The sequence below is a fragment of the Chaetodon trifascialis genome, chromosome 24 (genome assembly GCF_039877785.1).
Source record: "Chaetodon trifascialis isolate fChaTrf1 chromosome 24, fChaTrf1.hap1, whole genome shotgun sequence".
NCBI lineage: Eukaryota > Metazoa > Chordata > Actinopteri > Chaetodontiformes > Chaetodontidae > Chaetodon > Chaetodon trifascialis.
Genome location: NC_092079.1, coordinates 9375225 through 9391918, shown reverse-complemented (window position 1 = coordinate 9391918; position 16694 = coordinate 9375225). Strand labels below are relative to the sequence as shown.

General features: G+C 42.6%; 1 protein-coding gene across 1 annotated transcript; it reads right to left on the bottom strand.

Annotated features, from left to right (window-relative positions):
- Window positions 1–410: 410 nt before the first annotated feature.
- LOC139351940 (uncharacterized) lies at window positions 411–16149 on the bottom strand. Its single transcript, XM_070993867.1, has 7 exons — window positions 16014–16149; window positions 13670–13747; window positions 12666–12805; window positions 1116–1213; window positions 1005–1047; window positions 549–764; window positions 411–456 (listed from the first exon to the last, which is right to left on the bottom strand). The coding sequence occupies exons 1-7, from the start codon at window positions 16092–16094 to the stop codon at window positions 411–413; spliced, it is 702 nt and encodes a 233-aa protein (XP_070849968.1). The 5' UTR covers window positions 16095–16149.
- Between the last annotated feature and the right edge of the window lie 545 nt (window positions 16150–16694).

Genomic DNA, 16694 nt, shown 5'->3' with positions numbered 1-16694 from the left:
TGGGCCAAAGAGCGGAGCAGTGGATCCCATCATGTCCTCTTGCTGAGGGGGCGGTGCATGTGAAATGTAGAGATACAGTATGAGAACTGAGGTTTTTCCTGTCTTCCAGTCAGTTTTCACAACACACAATTGCCTTTTCTAATTGGAGGAGAGTGGCCTTCAGGGTGGGACAAACAAGTCTTTGAAGCGATGCACTGATTGATTGATAAACAATGTTGGTTTGCATTGGTGGCCATGTTGCTGCAGCCTTTGGTTTTCATGTAGTCCACGATGAGTTCCTTGGTGTTCTCAGTGTTGAGGGTCAGTTTGTTTTTAGTACACCACATCAGCAGCTGCTGAAAGTCATCCCTGTGGGCTGACTTCTTGTTGTTGTTGTTGTTGTTTTTGATCAGGCCTATCACTGTAGTGTCCTATGTGAAGTTGATGATGGAGCTGGAGCCACGCACAGGCATGCAGCTGTGGGTGATGAGGGAGTAGAGGAGAGGGCTCAGCACACAGCCCTTTGGGGCATGTTCAGGGTCAATGTGGTGGATGTGTGGTTGTCTAACCTGACAGGCTGGGTTCTGTTGGTTAGGAAGTCCAGGATTGAGTAGCAGAGGGAGCTGCTGATGGTAAGTTCACTAAGTTTGTTGAACAGGTTGGAGGGGATGAGTGTGTTGAATGTTGAGTTGAAGTTGATGAACAGCATCCTTGCATAGGTGGTGTTGTTGTGTAGGTGTGTCAGGGTGGAGTGTAGTGATGTGGAGATACCATTGTCTTTTGGTCTGTTTGAACAGTATGCAAAGTGACGGGGATCCAGTGTGGGGGGAAGACAGCAGGGTGGGCCAAGACCATTTTCTGGAAAGCAGTTGTTGATGATGGGGGTGTGTGATGGTGCAGAAGTTATTAAGGGGCAAAAGTATTGTCCAAAATAATGCAGCTTCTAAATAAAATTCTGCCCATTTTTATATTGTGAAAATAAAGCGGCCTTTATGTAACTCTTACCTGCTTCCTTTTGGTCATACCTGAAACTTCTCTGCACCGTCTCATAATATGTCTTCCAGGCCGCTGGAAGAAAAAATATGTGTTCAACAGCAAGGGGTTTAAAAAAACAAACCAACAAAAAAAACCCTTACATAAAAGGACTCCTCTGTCCACACCATCCATGTTTCGACTCCCAGTTAAAGTGGCAATCAAATGTGAGTTCACCGCTTTGTTGTGGGATGAGTTCAGCCTGTAAAACAGAAAATGTACAAAGAGGTCATGCAACGTTTACATTTCCTTACATTCTGGAGAATATATCCTTTGTATTTATTTGGATTTTATGAACTTAATCCTGCTCAGATGCTGCACCTTTTCTTTTAAAATACAAAAATACTTTATAATGTAAAATGTAACGTGAACGGTTCCCAAATTTTTGGAATGTAGCGCAATAAGAATAATAAAGGTTTGGCGGCCTAAAAATGGCACAATGTAATACTAAATGCTAATGTTACTGTAATTTTTGGGTTTTGCCCCCGTCTTCCTTTTATGTTTTTCACAGCTGCAGTTTGGTCTGGGCTGCTGCTCCTCCAGAGTCAGCAGCGTGGCTTTTATCTTGGACATTTTTCCTTTTAAGTCAGCTGTCAGTCATGCGATCAGCTGTGTCGCCTGCTGAGACAATCCACCGAAGGCGCTCAGCGGACCTTATGGTTCATCCAAGGCTTTTGGTTGGGGAAAGTTATGCGTTTGTGGGCGGTGATGTTGTCAACACATATTTTAATATGGTCCAAAATGAAGGAGGCATCAATGGATCCTGAGTTTAGTGTGACAAAATCCTGCTTGTGTGTTGGAATATTTTAGCAGTCCTTGCCGGTCGCACAGGTTTTTTGAGCGGTGCGTGCTTACGGAGTAGGAACTACGATAGGCAATTAGACTGTCTTAGGTTGGGGATGGGGACGTCTTTGTAAGCTTCAGGAATGTTTGTCTAGAAACGGTTCAGGGTTTTGGTACGTCTGGTGGATGAGGAGACATTTTGGTGAAATGTGTGGAGAGCAATTGTCAGGTTTGAGCGGTTGAAGTGTCCAGCAACAATAAAGGCTCCATCAGGGTGTGCAGTTTGTTGCAGCACACAGTTCTATCATTGCTAGTATAGGATTAGCATCCAGGGGTATATAAGCTGCGTGTGCACCAAGTTATGTTTATGTAAATACTAGTGCTGTCAATTGATGAAAATAATTAATGGTGATTCATCTCACGAATGTCATAGTTGACTGGCAATTAATAGCAAATGAATGGCACATTTTGATCTATTTTAAATGTTCCTGGAATTATTGTTTTCTTACTGTTATAAACATGGAAAAGTGGATAGGCTTGCTTTGTGCAAATGTTTTTTAATGGAAAACAACAGCAATATGTAGTGTTCTATTTCACACTAACATTATGAGTTTGAGCAGTCATTTAGATTTGAATGAATCAAATTTCAACCAATTTAACACTGTCAATCCACAGATGGCAAAAAAAATCCAGATTTGGTTCTAAAAAGCCCTTTCAACAACCCTTTTTAAGGGATCAAAACTGGGTGATATAGGATAAAGTTACAAAGTGCACATCATTGTAAAGTAGGACTCAGGTGTAGGGGAATGAACTTAATTTGATGTTGCATTTGTAGATCAAATGCTGGGGCACCACCTTCCTTAGCTAAGAAGGACTGCAGGGATTAACTGCTATAATGCTTGTAAAATACTAGTGAATGAAGCAACAGTAGACTAGTCTGATAATGTGAAGTGTAAATTCCAGATGCAGGGATTGTTTCTATCCAGCTCAAGAGGACACTGTTGAACCATGACTTGCATTTAAGTCTTATTTATTCCAAAAAATGATGGATAATGAATAATGTATCAGGAAGAGAATGACAGAAGATATAGGTGATATGGCATAACACAAAGAGAAAGTTATGGCAACACAATGGCAAAATGATTTTGTGGATAGCAAGAAGTAGTTTGAAGGGAATTATAGGGATGCAAATGTAAAGTGAATTGACTGAACAAATAGTTGAGAGAATTAGTGCAAACAGTGTCCTAACTTTCCAGACTAAGTGTTATTCCAACCTGTTTTGCACGCCTACTCGATCGGTGGCGTTCTTATCGAGGCCTGCTCTGAACTGGCCCAAACATACTTCCAACGTTTGTCTGGTGGAAGACCTGAGCACACCGAGGCGGAGAGCTGAGGTCGGACAGTGATGTTTCAGGAATTGGGTTTGACGGTGTCGGTGGCAGGTGAGGAACGGTTCCGGACGGTTGTTAATTTAAATGAAGGATCAACAGCCGGCTGCAGGTTTTTTGGCTAAGTTGTGTTTGTGAAGTAAGATTTTCGAATGATAACAATAAGATTGATAGTTTTTTTGATGGCTGGTTGAAAACTGTCTTTAAAAAGATTATTGCTGGAGTAAAATTCACTAATAAATCCAAAAAACGAAATCAAAAACACGTGGTTTAATGTGGCGAGTAAAATGAAAGTTTCATGACCAAACTAAAGCAAGATGTTTTTGGAAGAATAACTCGTGCTAGTTAATGTTGTTTTGAGTAGCGCATATGACGGAGAAACTTACAGAGCAAAACGACTGGACATTAACAAACAACAACCAAGTAGGCGTTAGAAGGAAAAATGAAGAAGCGACAGAAAATGAGAACAGAATAGAAATTGAGTTTGCGCTGTGTGCTGCAGATGGTGCGATCCTCTGAGGCATGTGTCATCGCCGACAGGCTGTTGTACACGTGGGGCAGTTTTTGTGCAAGTGAGCAATTTCATTTTAAAGAGGAAGATTAATGAATGATTTGTAAAGGGGACTCATCTGCTTCTGATGGTCAATCAGATATATTTCAAATGATTGATTTTCAATGGCATTTTGATACTGTTGACAATAATATTCACATTAATACTCCTCCTATTATATATGATGACTCAATTTCTAAGTAACACAACATAGCAAAGAAATAAAGGAAGGACATTATAGTTTCCTGAAATAATTCTTATTTGTGATCTTATTTGTTTTGTTTGAAGTATGTAATGTAACAATGAAAGTGTGAGTACAAATCTGTAGATGGCAGCATGGTTCCATGGTAGAATTTGAGACAAACTGTGGAGGAAAGTTCAAATCACAGGTTTGTCATTTTCCAAGCTAGGACCACTGCAAAAACCTTGATATCTTCCAGATGGTGGGTTTGGCACTGTAAGAAAATCTAAAGTTAAATGAAAATAGAGATTCAGTAATCCTGGTGAATTAGAAAGTAGGCACACAGACATCCAAACTGTTAGCTTCAGGAATGTCTAATTTCCAACTCTTCAGCACGATCTGATTTTGTAGGTTCCTCTGGGATTTGGCTTTTTTCATTCAGACAGTTTTATTGTCGTGTTCTGTCACGGGGCTATCAGGAAAGAATCGGTATTGCCACGAGAACATTTTGAGCAAGAGCTAGCCTTTGATTCGAAGGTGTTGGTTTTTGTGTTTCCCTGAAAGAGTGTGGAGGAGATGTTTTTAAGGCAGACATCTTGTCTCTCTCCAAATCCAAACCTCTTGCAATAGTTCAGTCGGTCAATAGGTGTTGAAAGTTTGGATGTTTTCACTGAAAAGTGTGATGTCGCAGTCCCTAAACATACTCTGCGATGTGATCTGAAGCGGTAGTTTGTTCATTTAGTTTGGCAAAGAGTGAACATTGGCGAGCAGGATAGCGGTTTGTCGGTAGCCGGTGCGGCACGATCTGTAGTTTTGCCCGTAGACCTGTGCGTTTCCCTGTTCTTTGTCTGCAATCTGAATGCTGTTGACGGTCGGTTTAGGTGAGCCGTGTTGTCTTGCTGTGTAGCAAATGTTTTGGGGGGAGCTGAAGTTTCTAGAATGCACAGTTTCTGCATGGAAATCCTGAATCCAAAAGTAGCTGCGTGGTGTAGGAAGTGTTTGCAAAGCAGTAATGAGTGAACAGAATTGAAACCAGTAAGAACATGCCAGCTATTCTGTGAATGTAGTGAGGTGCCATTTTGGTTTTTTGTGTGTTTGGAAGATAGATGTGACTCGTTGCAAATATGTTCATCCTAAAGCACATCCACTCATTCACTGATGGAGTTTTGGCCTCTCTGGTACCAGTCCTGCTTCTTCTGCTCACACTAAATGCTAAGACATCCTTGATTTCACCTGAAATCAACACCATGCCGTCAGTGTGAACAAGTGAGTTTTTTATCATTGCTGCTTGTGCAACGGTCTGACAGTTCCAACTTGTGAGCATTTATTTTGGCAAGTCATTGGCAAATGTAAAACTCTGAGTGTCAGTCGGCAGTCTTTGAATTGTTGAGGTCCGTCACGGGTATTAAGCAGCAGCGACGGAGGCGTTCCGATGTATGAAGGGCAACATGAGAGGGTGTCGATTTGAAGTCAAATCAGTGATTTAGTACAGTCTGGTGAGAACGGAGGAAGTGGGACTGCATTGCAGAGGGCAAAAGTCAATCAGTTAGTTAGAGGGTGTGATTTAGGATTGATGTTTGGGCAGATGTGGCAAATAGTTGTGTTATGTTTGAAGCTTGTTTTTTTCTAAGAGGCTCAAGAATGGTCCAGAGAAGTCTTCAGTTCAAGTATTTATTGGAGGGTACATGTAAAGCAATGCAGCTTTGGTGTCAGATTTCTGTTAGCTTTGAAGCCTGGTTCTTTGTTGGCAGGTCAAGAACGGTCTGGAGAAGTGTTTAGTTCACAGTCTAAGTATTTATTGTAGGTCACAGGTAAGGCAATGCAGCGTTGGACTCAGAGTGTCAGAGTTCTCTCAGGGTCTCAGCCAGAGTGAGCACTGTTGTCAGACAATAGTTCATATTGATGAAATTGGGTTTGACCAACCCTGTACATTAATCTGATAGACATTTCCAAGTACTGGGCTCGACATATGTTTATTCTAAACAAGTGATATGTGTGTATGTGTTGTCTTCAGGCGTGCATCAATAAGGAGGAGAGGTGCCACGAGTGTCTCGGTATCAGCACTGTCCTCAGGGACCTGATGTTTATGACTGGAGGTTTCTATCAGGGAGACAAGATGTTTTATAGAACAGTTCTGTCAGGATCTCAGCCAGAATGAGCACCGTTCTCAGACTAAAGTTGTTAATGATGGTGTTGGGTTTGACCAACCCTGTACAATAATCAGATTCATGTTACAGATTATAATTGGCTAGTTCCCAAGTCCTGGGCACAACTTCTCTTGTTGTGGACATGTGATAAACAATCTGTATGTTTGCAGTTTTCAGGCGTGGGGATGATAATATAACAAGCATCATAAATAAGGAAGAGAGGTGCCATGAGCATGTGTTGTTATCTGGATTGACTGTCTCCAGGCACCTAATATTTCTGTTTGAAGTTGAAGTGTCACATTTTTCAGGATGTGCAAATGTGTTCAAGAACATGAGGTGAGATTGATTCCAAACGACAAGGACATACAGATGTTTTTGTGTCCCAAAGTGTTCAACAAGATGTTTTCTGTAATAGTTAGCTGTAAACATTTGAGTCAGTCGGGGTCCCGTGAAGGATGAAGGGTAGACTGCAGACAATTGTGGCACGACTGTTGTATATGAGTCCAAAGAGCTGTCAGTCCACCTACGGGGATATTCTTTTTTCATGGTAAACGTCAATTGCGTGTTGGGAAAAATGAATGTAAGATAGGGCAAATGCTTTGAAATGGAATTTGCTTTAAAGCTGCAGTCGATAAGATGGAGAAGAGAGCACACTTAGTTTGAGTCAATGCCAGTTCCACGTCATTCCCCCTTCCCACTCTGCTGCATTCACGTCCTGCTGTCACAATCACCTTTGTGAGAGCCATATTTGATCAGTATTTGAGAATAAGTTTCTTAACTTTACAGTTATTAGTTGTGTGAGCTGTATGCTGTTTTTGGCAGTGGTGGTATGGGTATTTTTCCCCCTGCCATAGCTTCCACTAGCCTCTTCCTGGCAGCTGGCAGCATGAGGGGGTGGTTAGCAGTGTGTGTGTGAGTAGTCACTGACAGATGCTCCTGACACTGTTACTGGTTGCTTTGTGTGGGGGTGTGGTGGATTCCTGCAAATGGTAGTGCAGTAGGCGGGAGCAACGAGCCAGTTTAGGCAAATTTTGGCAAAATGTGTTTTGTAGTGGTAAATGAATGCACTCTGTTTTAGTTGAAACGCATTGACATGTGAACCTAGCAAGAAAAATGTGTGTAAAATGTGGGAAGGAGCTAACCGCTAATGCTAATTTCAGGTGCTTTTTTTTGTGTCTGCAGGCCACTAACGACCGGGCAAATCGGACACGAGGTTCAGCTGGGGCGGCCACACCTCCTGTCGGCGCATTGGCCGAGGCCCCGTCACGGGGCCTCGGTAACGAGCCGGGACGCAGAGCACCTGGGGCCAGGGTAGGATAAAAGGAGCCAGTGCGGCTTGAGCGGCAGCGAAAGCGGCAGCGTTTTTAGCGGCAGACTTTTTAGCGAAGACCCTTTTTTGCAAAGACCAGCGCGTTGACCTGTGCGCGTTAACCGAGCAGCGGAGACCGAGCAGGAACCGCAGGACACTCTGCCCGTTTGCACTCAGAAATCCATGTGAGCACTTAGACTTTTTCAGCCTCTCTCCTCTCCTCTCCTCACCCACCCTGCCTGCCTGCCTGTTCCACCCTCTTCTAACACTCACTGGCTCTGGCTCTTTCTCCACACAGAGCAACACTCATTTTCTTTGTTTGCTTCACTTGGTTGTTCCTTGACTAATATATCTCTTTTTGTGTGCAGCCTGTCTTCAGAGCTCATGCTGTGTGACTGCATGCTGTCTGCTGTGCAATTTTTGGCCTTTCTTCTAACCCTCTTCCTCTCACTATCTCCACAAACATTGTTCTTTCTCCAACAATGGGAGCTCCACATGCTCTGGTTGTTGCTTGTGACATGTACTAGGTTTGTTACATCATGACTTTGTTAATATCGCTTCTTGTCTGTGCTCTCTCTTCAGTGCTCGGGCCTGCCGTGTGGTGGAAGTCAAGATGAGCCTTAACAGCCTGGCCCACACTTCAAAAAATTCAAAGTAATTTCTCATTTGGGTTTCCTGTTCAATTCTTAATGACCCACATTTTACAACCTTTAGCTGTAACCTTGAGCTAACGGCAACTAATTAATAAAATGTGTTCACCTGTGTTATGTGACCAATCAAAGACTGGGACTTTTGGCCTCTTTTGTTCTGTGTTTGTCACTTTAATGCCTCAACAGTAAACTTGAACATATGTTGTCTGTATGTCCACACACTTTGGATTGTATTAGACTGATTGCTAACCAAGTTGGCTACAGGTGTCCACTCAAAAGATGATCCTGGGAAATAAAGTCAATATCCAAACAGACCAAGTCTATTGAATGTCCTCTTAATAGTGTTGCATGGATAACATTGGCACTGTGTGGCTGAAAAGACATGGTTTAAAGACACGACATGCACCTCCAGTACTAAATCAGTTGAAATTGGAAGAGACACTATTTCATCAACAACGATCAAACATTGAAGACGCTACACGATGTAAGGCTTACGCCATACAGTCACATTTAATGACTCCATATACAAACACACTCTGCCCATTCAAGGCTGTCCTCACCAACAGAACTTCAGTCATTCACCGTGATGGACAGCTGATCTGTATCACTGTCTAATGCTTGCTCAACTACTTTGGATTATCCACACAGGACTGACACAACAATGGGCGACTATATGTACAGATAGACACAACTGAAATGATTCAACAGCCAGGTCCTCTGTGAGACCACACTTCAGCAGTCAACAATCATGTTAGTACCCCAACACTTCCATTTGCTGAGATTCTGCAGTGCAGTCTAGAACTACAACAAATAAGAATAATAAAAAAAATTCAATCAAACAAAACTCATTTCACCATGTAGAGTAGACACAGTGAGCCAGCCCTGCAGTTGTGTAGCTCACATAATCAATACTCACAAATGAGGCCAACTGCTTAGGGAACAAGTTGGGCAAAAACATCATCAAGACAAGTCTTCAGAACACAATTGTTTTGATTAAAAAAAAATATATATATAATAACTAAAGAAAAACCTAACAACCTTTCAAACACCATCATAGTAGTCACAGTTGCACCAAACTTCACAAACACTTCAATTTTAAAGAAATTGAAATGGTGAACCACAAACTCCACAGGAAGAGACTTGCACACATCACCCAGCTTCACCCCAAACAGCTGCTGCTAATGACACAATTAGACCATCCAATTGGAAGCTTCACAGGTGCTGAATGCTCAACCCACTAAATGTCTTTTCCTCACATGGATAGTAGACACCATTCAATACTTGCCAAACATGTGGACTCTGTTATGTCAATATGGACTGAATAGTATCAACCAAATGTTTCATCAGGTTCCTCAGTGCAGTACACACACACAGGAAACAGTCAAAACAAACATTAACATTTTTTTGGGGGGGGGGGGGGGGGGCTGTCAGTCACCCACTTCTCTTTTGGACATTGACAAAGATGTTACCCTCTTGCGTGGATGCCCATTTCGACCCACAAAACAATGCATTAACACATAACACACATACAGCAACACAAATGCTCAACACCAACTCCAGACATGGACATCCATTTGGTCTGAGAATAATACCAAAAAAAAAAAAAACCCACTTTCAAAACCAAGCAGCACCTTTGGATGTTACATTTGAGAGGTTAGGATTGAAACTACGCTTTGAAAAAAATGGATTCCAATCCTGAATATCATCAAAGATTTCTGGGAAAATGAACAGCTGATCAAAACGTGGGAGAAAATTTCAGAATTACAATGAGTCTCTTGGCAGACACTTTGATCCAAAACAACATACATATGCATTTCACACACCAATGGCACAACACCAGGGATGGAACCACCCAGGTGCACCTCCTGAGCCACATTCAAAAACAAAAATAAAGTGCCAATAAAGACACTACAGTGTTAACACATGGCCTCAAGATTGCATCAGTAAGTTACAAAAACTACATCCAAATACTCCACATCAGACTGAAAAGACATACAGGTCCACCGCTGACAACACACCATGAGGTTGGAAATTACTTGTGATGACAGATCACATTTACATGAAAAGATACCTTATCAACCACTTGGATGTACAGTACAGCACCATGTGATTCTCATGTTCTAATGTTTGAAAAAGCAAAAAAAAAAAAAAAAAGAAAGAAATCCCAGAACATTTGGATTAAACACCTGGAATAAATGTGACCCTCTCAAACCACCAAAGCCCTTCAAATCAACCAAATTACATGTCAGCAGTCACACAATGCAGAGCTTTCACCGATCATGAACAACACCATCAAGAACACCATGTTTATGACATGAGCTGAAAAACATGCCAACTGCTTGGAGAAACAAGCCTTAACCGCCGAGTGTCTCGCTGCCACATCAAACTTCACTGTTTCTGTGGTGACACAACATCTGAACTAAACACAAGCTTGCTGCACTCTACAGGGAAAACAAGATCGTCACACTGGTCGTTCACCCTGTCCCATCAGATTCAACACGGGGGGAAGTGACTGCATCCTTCAGTGTGACTGAACTTCAAATACAGAGCAGGAGGAGGTCACACCTCAGTCATCTCTTTGTCATATTGAACACTATGCAGCAACATGCCTGTCGACTTTAACACACCCACCCAACACTGTACACGTGTTCAATCAATGTCAAATATGGTAGCCTTACAGCTGGAGTGCTCACTGACATTCATAAACCACCATAAAGGATTCAAACAGGTGTCTCAGGTGAGACAAACAGAGCAGTTGTTTAGCATGAAACAAAAAGGATCAGACTCTTTCATTCAGAAAAGGATGTCTATAGGAATCCATTTCCACAATGTGGCACCACACACACCCTCAAGCCACCATCTTAACCTGTCATTGGAAAAAACAAATGCAAGACAAACGCAGGGACGGATTACACTGACGACTATTTCACTAATTATTGTCCATGTTCATCTCTCGGACAACAAATGTGAGGAAACGTGTTCAATCAACACACACGTACTTGACTGGAAATTCTCCCATTCGTGCAGTCCAACATGGTCTCAGTGCAAAATGGACCTCATGCTGTCACACTCTCAAAAACTAACAAAAACACACAGCCAAAAACATAACAAACATCAAAAGCTGACACTCCATGAGGTAACGCACTCTGACAGTTACTTCATCTGAAGCTGTCTTCTCACGATCATCATCATCCCCATTTTCTCCTCAAAACTACTAAGACAACCAACAACACATCTGAACTCCACTCACTCACGGGGACAGAAGACACTGACCGTTGACCACCCGAGGTAGTAACATACAAACCCACCTGTGCTCCCGTCACATCGACAACACACACAATAACACACACACACACAAAACCACCTTCAGGAAAAGCTCAGACAAAGAGCTAACTGATCTGAGACCTGGATGCGTTCATTGAACATGACCTCTCCAACATCATATGACACACACACACACACAGTAAACATCAGTCATTCATCTGTCTTCTCAGGACTCAAAGCAGCATTTTGGAACTTCATTGCAACTTCACATTTTTGGAAAACTTCTGCTAGGAGGGGTTTTGCCTTCAACCCCCCCCCCCCCCCCCACACACACACACACAAGTCTCTGATCACCACTTCAACAGTGCTCAGATGTCAGAGTATGACAGCTGAAACATACCCTACAAAATATATCAACTAACTCCACTGATGCTTTCAACATTTATTGCTCTTCCAGAAACCAAGTGACTACTCACAGAACAAAAAAAAACTAACACAATCGCATTTCTGGCTATAAGAAATGAGAAATAATGACAGCACTTTCTCAAACAACTCAGCATTACACCGCACAATACACTGCCAATTCACCAAATAAGCAGCCAACAAAGTTCACTTATTTCCCCACACAAATCATCAAATAATCCAAAAAATGACCGTAAGTGCAACCCACACACTGACCGCGTGCCTCCTCAGGGGCTGCTAGAATACACTCAGCCTTCAACATTTTTTTTTTTCCTTAAATTTGGTGCCTTATTTTCCTTGGTTTTTACCACTAGCTCATTCATTCCATAGTCAACTGGCTGGTTGTTTTTTTCCACAACAATACAACACAGGAAGGAAGTAGTGGTCTTCAAAATAAAATCTCACCATTTTAAAAACATAACCATTTGCTTCCAAACAGGAAAAAATATACACATAAACACGTATGAAATGACATTTTCTTACAAGTGACTGAAATTGTGACATTCACACACAGGGGAAATCCTGTCAAAAATGCATCTAAAGCAAAGATTGCTTTGGCCACATTCACCTGGAAACAATGCAAGCTGCCCTCTGGTGGACAACACAACAAACAGCAAGCACTAAATGCGCTCACTGGAACAGCCATCCAACCACATCCACCGCACCAGTAACAAGTTCACAAAGTACAACTGAAGCCCACACGCTGAGGACGTCAGCCTTTCCCATCAGCGACCCCACAGTCTGACACCTGTAAGCCATCTGACACCAGCCAGCAACACTCAGGACTCTGGCCTGATTTTTCTTACAGTGGCTCTACTTCACTTCTTTTGGTGGAGCAAAAACACACAATTTAACATGTTTGTATGCTTTCAATATTCAACTCCTTCAGCAGCTGGTAAAACTGAGAAAAAGCCGCCTACCTCAGCGCTTTGCCGCAGAACGCGCTCTTCATCCTCTTCATCCTCCGCAGAAGCCGCAGATCTAGGAGCGGGTGAGCATAAACACTGAAAAATGGCTCACGATGTCCTCGAGACCGGACACCGTGTCCGCACCGGTCCATCTGCACAATCGAACACAAAATCAGTGATCGTTCGTGTCAAGTTCAACCGCAGTGAGCGCGTTCAAACCGACAGAGTGTGTGTGAAAGAAAGAGGGTGCGAGCTCGCCGATCGTTTGTCCCTCCTTTCATTTATTATATCAACCTTCATTTCTCACCTTTTCCCAGCACTGTGCAGAAAAATACCCTCACTTTTTACTGTCCTTTCTCAAACTGTGCTACATTTACATTTTACATTGTTTCATGTCAAATAACCCAAGTAGCTGAAACAACGGACCCTCACATTCATTAGAAAAGGGAAAGAGCTACTTCACATGGGTGACCACGTTGTTTCAAAACAATACTCATTTGATATCATTGTAACAATAACATTAGACTTTATTGATCCCACACCAACGAAATTTACTCATCACAGCAAACACAGTGGCATAAAGACGACTCAATAATAATATGCAAGTATACAAAATACAGAAAAGTCTATATATATATATATATATATATATATATATATATATACATACACACACACACACACACACACACACACATATATATGTGTGTGTGTGTGTGTGTATATATGTATATATAGATATACACACATATACACATACACACACACACACACACACACACACACATTTGTACAAATTAGAAAAATGGAGTAAATGCAAAAACATCCTACAGCCATAAAATAAAGGAGTGTTTCTAGTAGTCTGTGCTGTACACCCCCACATCAGACACGCAGTCGCTCACTCTGGCATACTGTGGTCCACGCGGCCAGGTGGCAGTCTACGTCAGCTCCTTCCGGCTTCCCCCTGACGGCTGGACCGTGTTGAAAACACCGAAGTCGAAAAACATGATACTCACCTGATCCGGATGGAAAAAAGATCGATGGAGCGGCCAGACGACTGCGTCCTCCACAGCGATGCTTGGACGAGATGCAAACTGTAAAGAGAGTCATTGTTCCATAAATTCAATTAAGAAACGCTTTAAAAACTGTTATTATGATTATTCTCTTCATTTCATTCTTCCATACAATCAAAAAAAGTGCCTCAAATGACACAACAAAAAATCAGGAGAAATTATTCAAACGAGTAAATGAGAAATGAGGTGCATTGGCACCACCGACCGCTGCTCTCTGAAAAGGAAGCCGGAGGCCTCCGCTGCGCTGCGCTGCGCTGCCTGCCGCAAACACATCGGAAAAGCCTTTTTCTCATATCAACTCTGGACATATATCAACAGAGTCGTGTCTGCAAAATGTCCACAATTGCCTTTTCGCACAGACACATAACGCATTGGTCTGGAACATGCAGGAAGATGACAACAACTCATCCGTAACGATCACTGTTTGTACGTTGATATTAATATCGCAACGTCAATCAAAGCGTGGAGAGCGACACGCAGACACGCAGAAGGAGCACAGAGTGGCCGCACGCCACGCAAAGTCGTCAACGCCCGCTCGCTCGCTGTGTAGCGGGGTGGCATTGTGGCAATATATATATAGTGCGGAAATATATCTTAATGCACACCTTCTGCCGTGGAAACAGTATGGAAAAATCTTTACCGGCGGACACGTTTCTACCATCACGCAGTATATATATATGTACGGTCTTATTTAACTTGGTTCATCGAATTATTCCCACCGCACGGGGCGTACAATATCTTGACTGGTAAAACAGCGTCATACTCAGCTCCGGCACGATCTCTGTCCTTTTCCAGGTGTTCATTTTCTTCATTAGCAACTCCACACATGCTATGAACTAGTAGAAACATTGAACGTGCCGTCGGTGGCAGTGGTAGACTACAGAAGCAGGTAATCAACTGAAAAACACAAATGTAAACAAAACCGCTACATTAATGCCACAGATACATTACGTAATCAGCATACACAAACATCATTATACATATGAACTCACCAGCTCGGCTTCACCGGTCAAAACGTGGCACAACAAGTTAGAATATTAACCACCAACTGAAACAACACGCGGTGGACCGCCGTCGCTAGGGGGCGCTACAAACTCGCACCAGGATAAAACAGTGTTAACCATTCAACATGCTTGAAATAAAGACTAATCCACACAGTCTACAGTCAGATCGCCCGACCGAAGTATTAAACCAATGGGGAGGTTACGAGAAATATCTAATTTTCTGTTGAAATCAACAATTCCAGCCACCACGACACACGCTTACAGATGTGAAGAGGGGAGATGTTATTGTGCGTTTCAAACAGCTGTATTACTCCAGATAATGGATTCAAATGGAACCGGTACGGCTGAACCATCTGGTCCGTCAACAAAGAGGCCAGAGCGCTGCTTCCTGTGCCGGCTGATCCAGTCCGGTCTCTGCCCGTTCATCACCACCGAGCACGACAGAAACAGCGTGACAGAAAGTCGGGACGGCGAGAAGAGTCACCGGGGTCAACCGGCCCTCCGTTCAAGACACCTGTGCAACTGAGCCTGTTAACACTTAAACGTTCACTGTACCTAGAAACACCGTGCACAACATAGACTAATCAACACTGACACAGTGGCGCGCTGTTGTGTCAAAAATCACAACTGCTGACACCTCAGGAGCGAAATGACAGACCAAACATGGGTCATGTTTGGTCTGTCATTTCACATGATTCAATTCACATTCAGTGACGACCACATTTCCGGAAGTGAGATAATTATGCTTACCACGCGCACAGTTTAAACAGTTGGCAATTTAAGTTGAAGCGTGACACAAATAAGTGGAAAGTGTGCTGGAATGACAATGACTTCAAAATGCGCCACGACTAACAGCTGAACACGCGACCTAAACCACGCAGGCAGAGCGACACATAACAACCATATAAACCGCACGCAGCTTTGCTACTTTCACAACTTTCCAAACTCATTTTCACAAACATTTCAAACTTCATGTGAGCGCCGTGTTTATCTGAACTTGTCACCGTGTGTCTTTAAGAGCCGGTTGACAGACAGGTGCCGCTGATTACCGCAAGCAACAATAGTTGGAAAACTACAACAAAAACAATAGAAAAACCACATTTTTCACTCTGTCGATAAACTATGACTTTCTGCTCGTATCCTTCGACCGAATTTGACCGATGTGTCGTTTCTTATTCGCCAACAAGTTACCAGAAGTTCTCTAATTACCGCCGCACAGACGGCAGCGTAGTCAGTTGAAGCCAGCAAGCAGGACGCGTCCACGTTTTGTTTGTGTGACTGACCTCATCGCTCACGACGAACTTCTCCACTTCTTTCTGTTGTTGTTGTTGTTTTTGTTGTCGTCGTCTCTCAGTGTATCTCATCTTTTCTGCCGTCCTCCACACTTCTTCCTGAAACAACTCCTTCACCTCCCTGCAGAACCACGAACTGCGTCGAACGTCAACCGTCGACCACGCCCCCAACTCGTTTTTATTTTAATATATTTATTTTGATTTGAGTTTTTTCAACCTTTAATTAAAACGTACACATAAACAACTAACAAAATACACCAGGCTATATTTACATATTCGTCAGGAGGACCGACACACAGCAATATGTTCATTTATTAGAAAGCTCCATAAGACTACTTAGTGTAAACATAGTATGTTATACACGTGGAAAGGAGGTGAGGGTCAAGGCTAGTTCGTATCAGGTTTATGCAGCAGACAAGATGCTGTGTCGGTCAAAACAGAGTAAAAATGACAATAGTCCAGAGATCTTTTTCCCAGCAGATCCAATGGCTGTGGTGCTTTTATTGTGGACACCCACTGTTGATAACAATTCTGCAAAAAATAACAGTAAACCATGTTATACATCACCCCAGCAATAACTAAATATAACCACATAAATGGGAAACGTATGCAAAACCCTCCATTATGCATATACGGCAGTTCAATGCACATATCAACCACGATCTACAAACG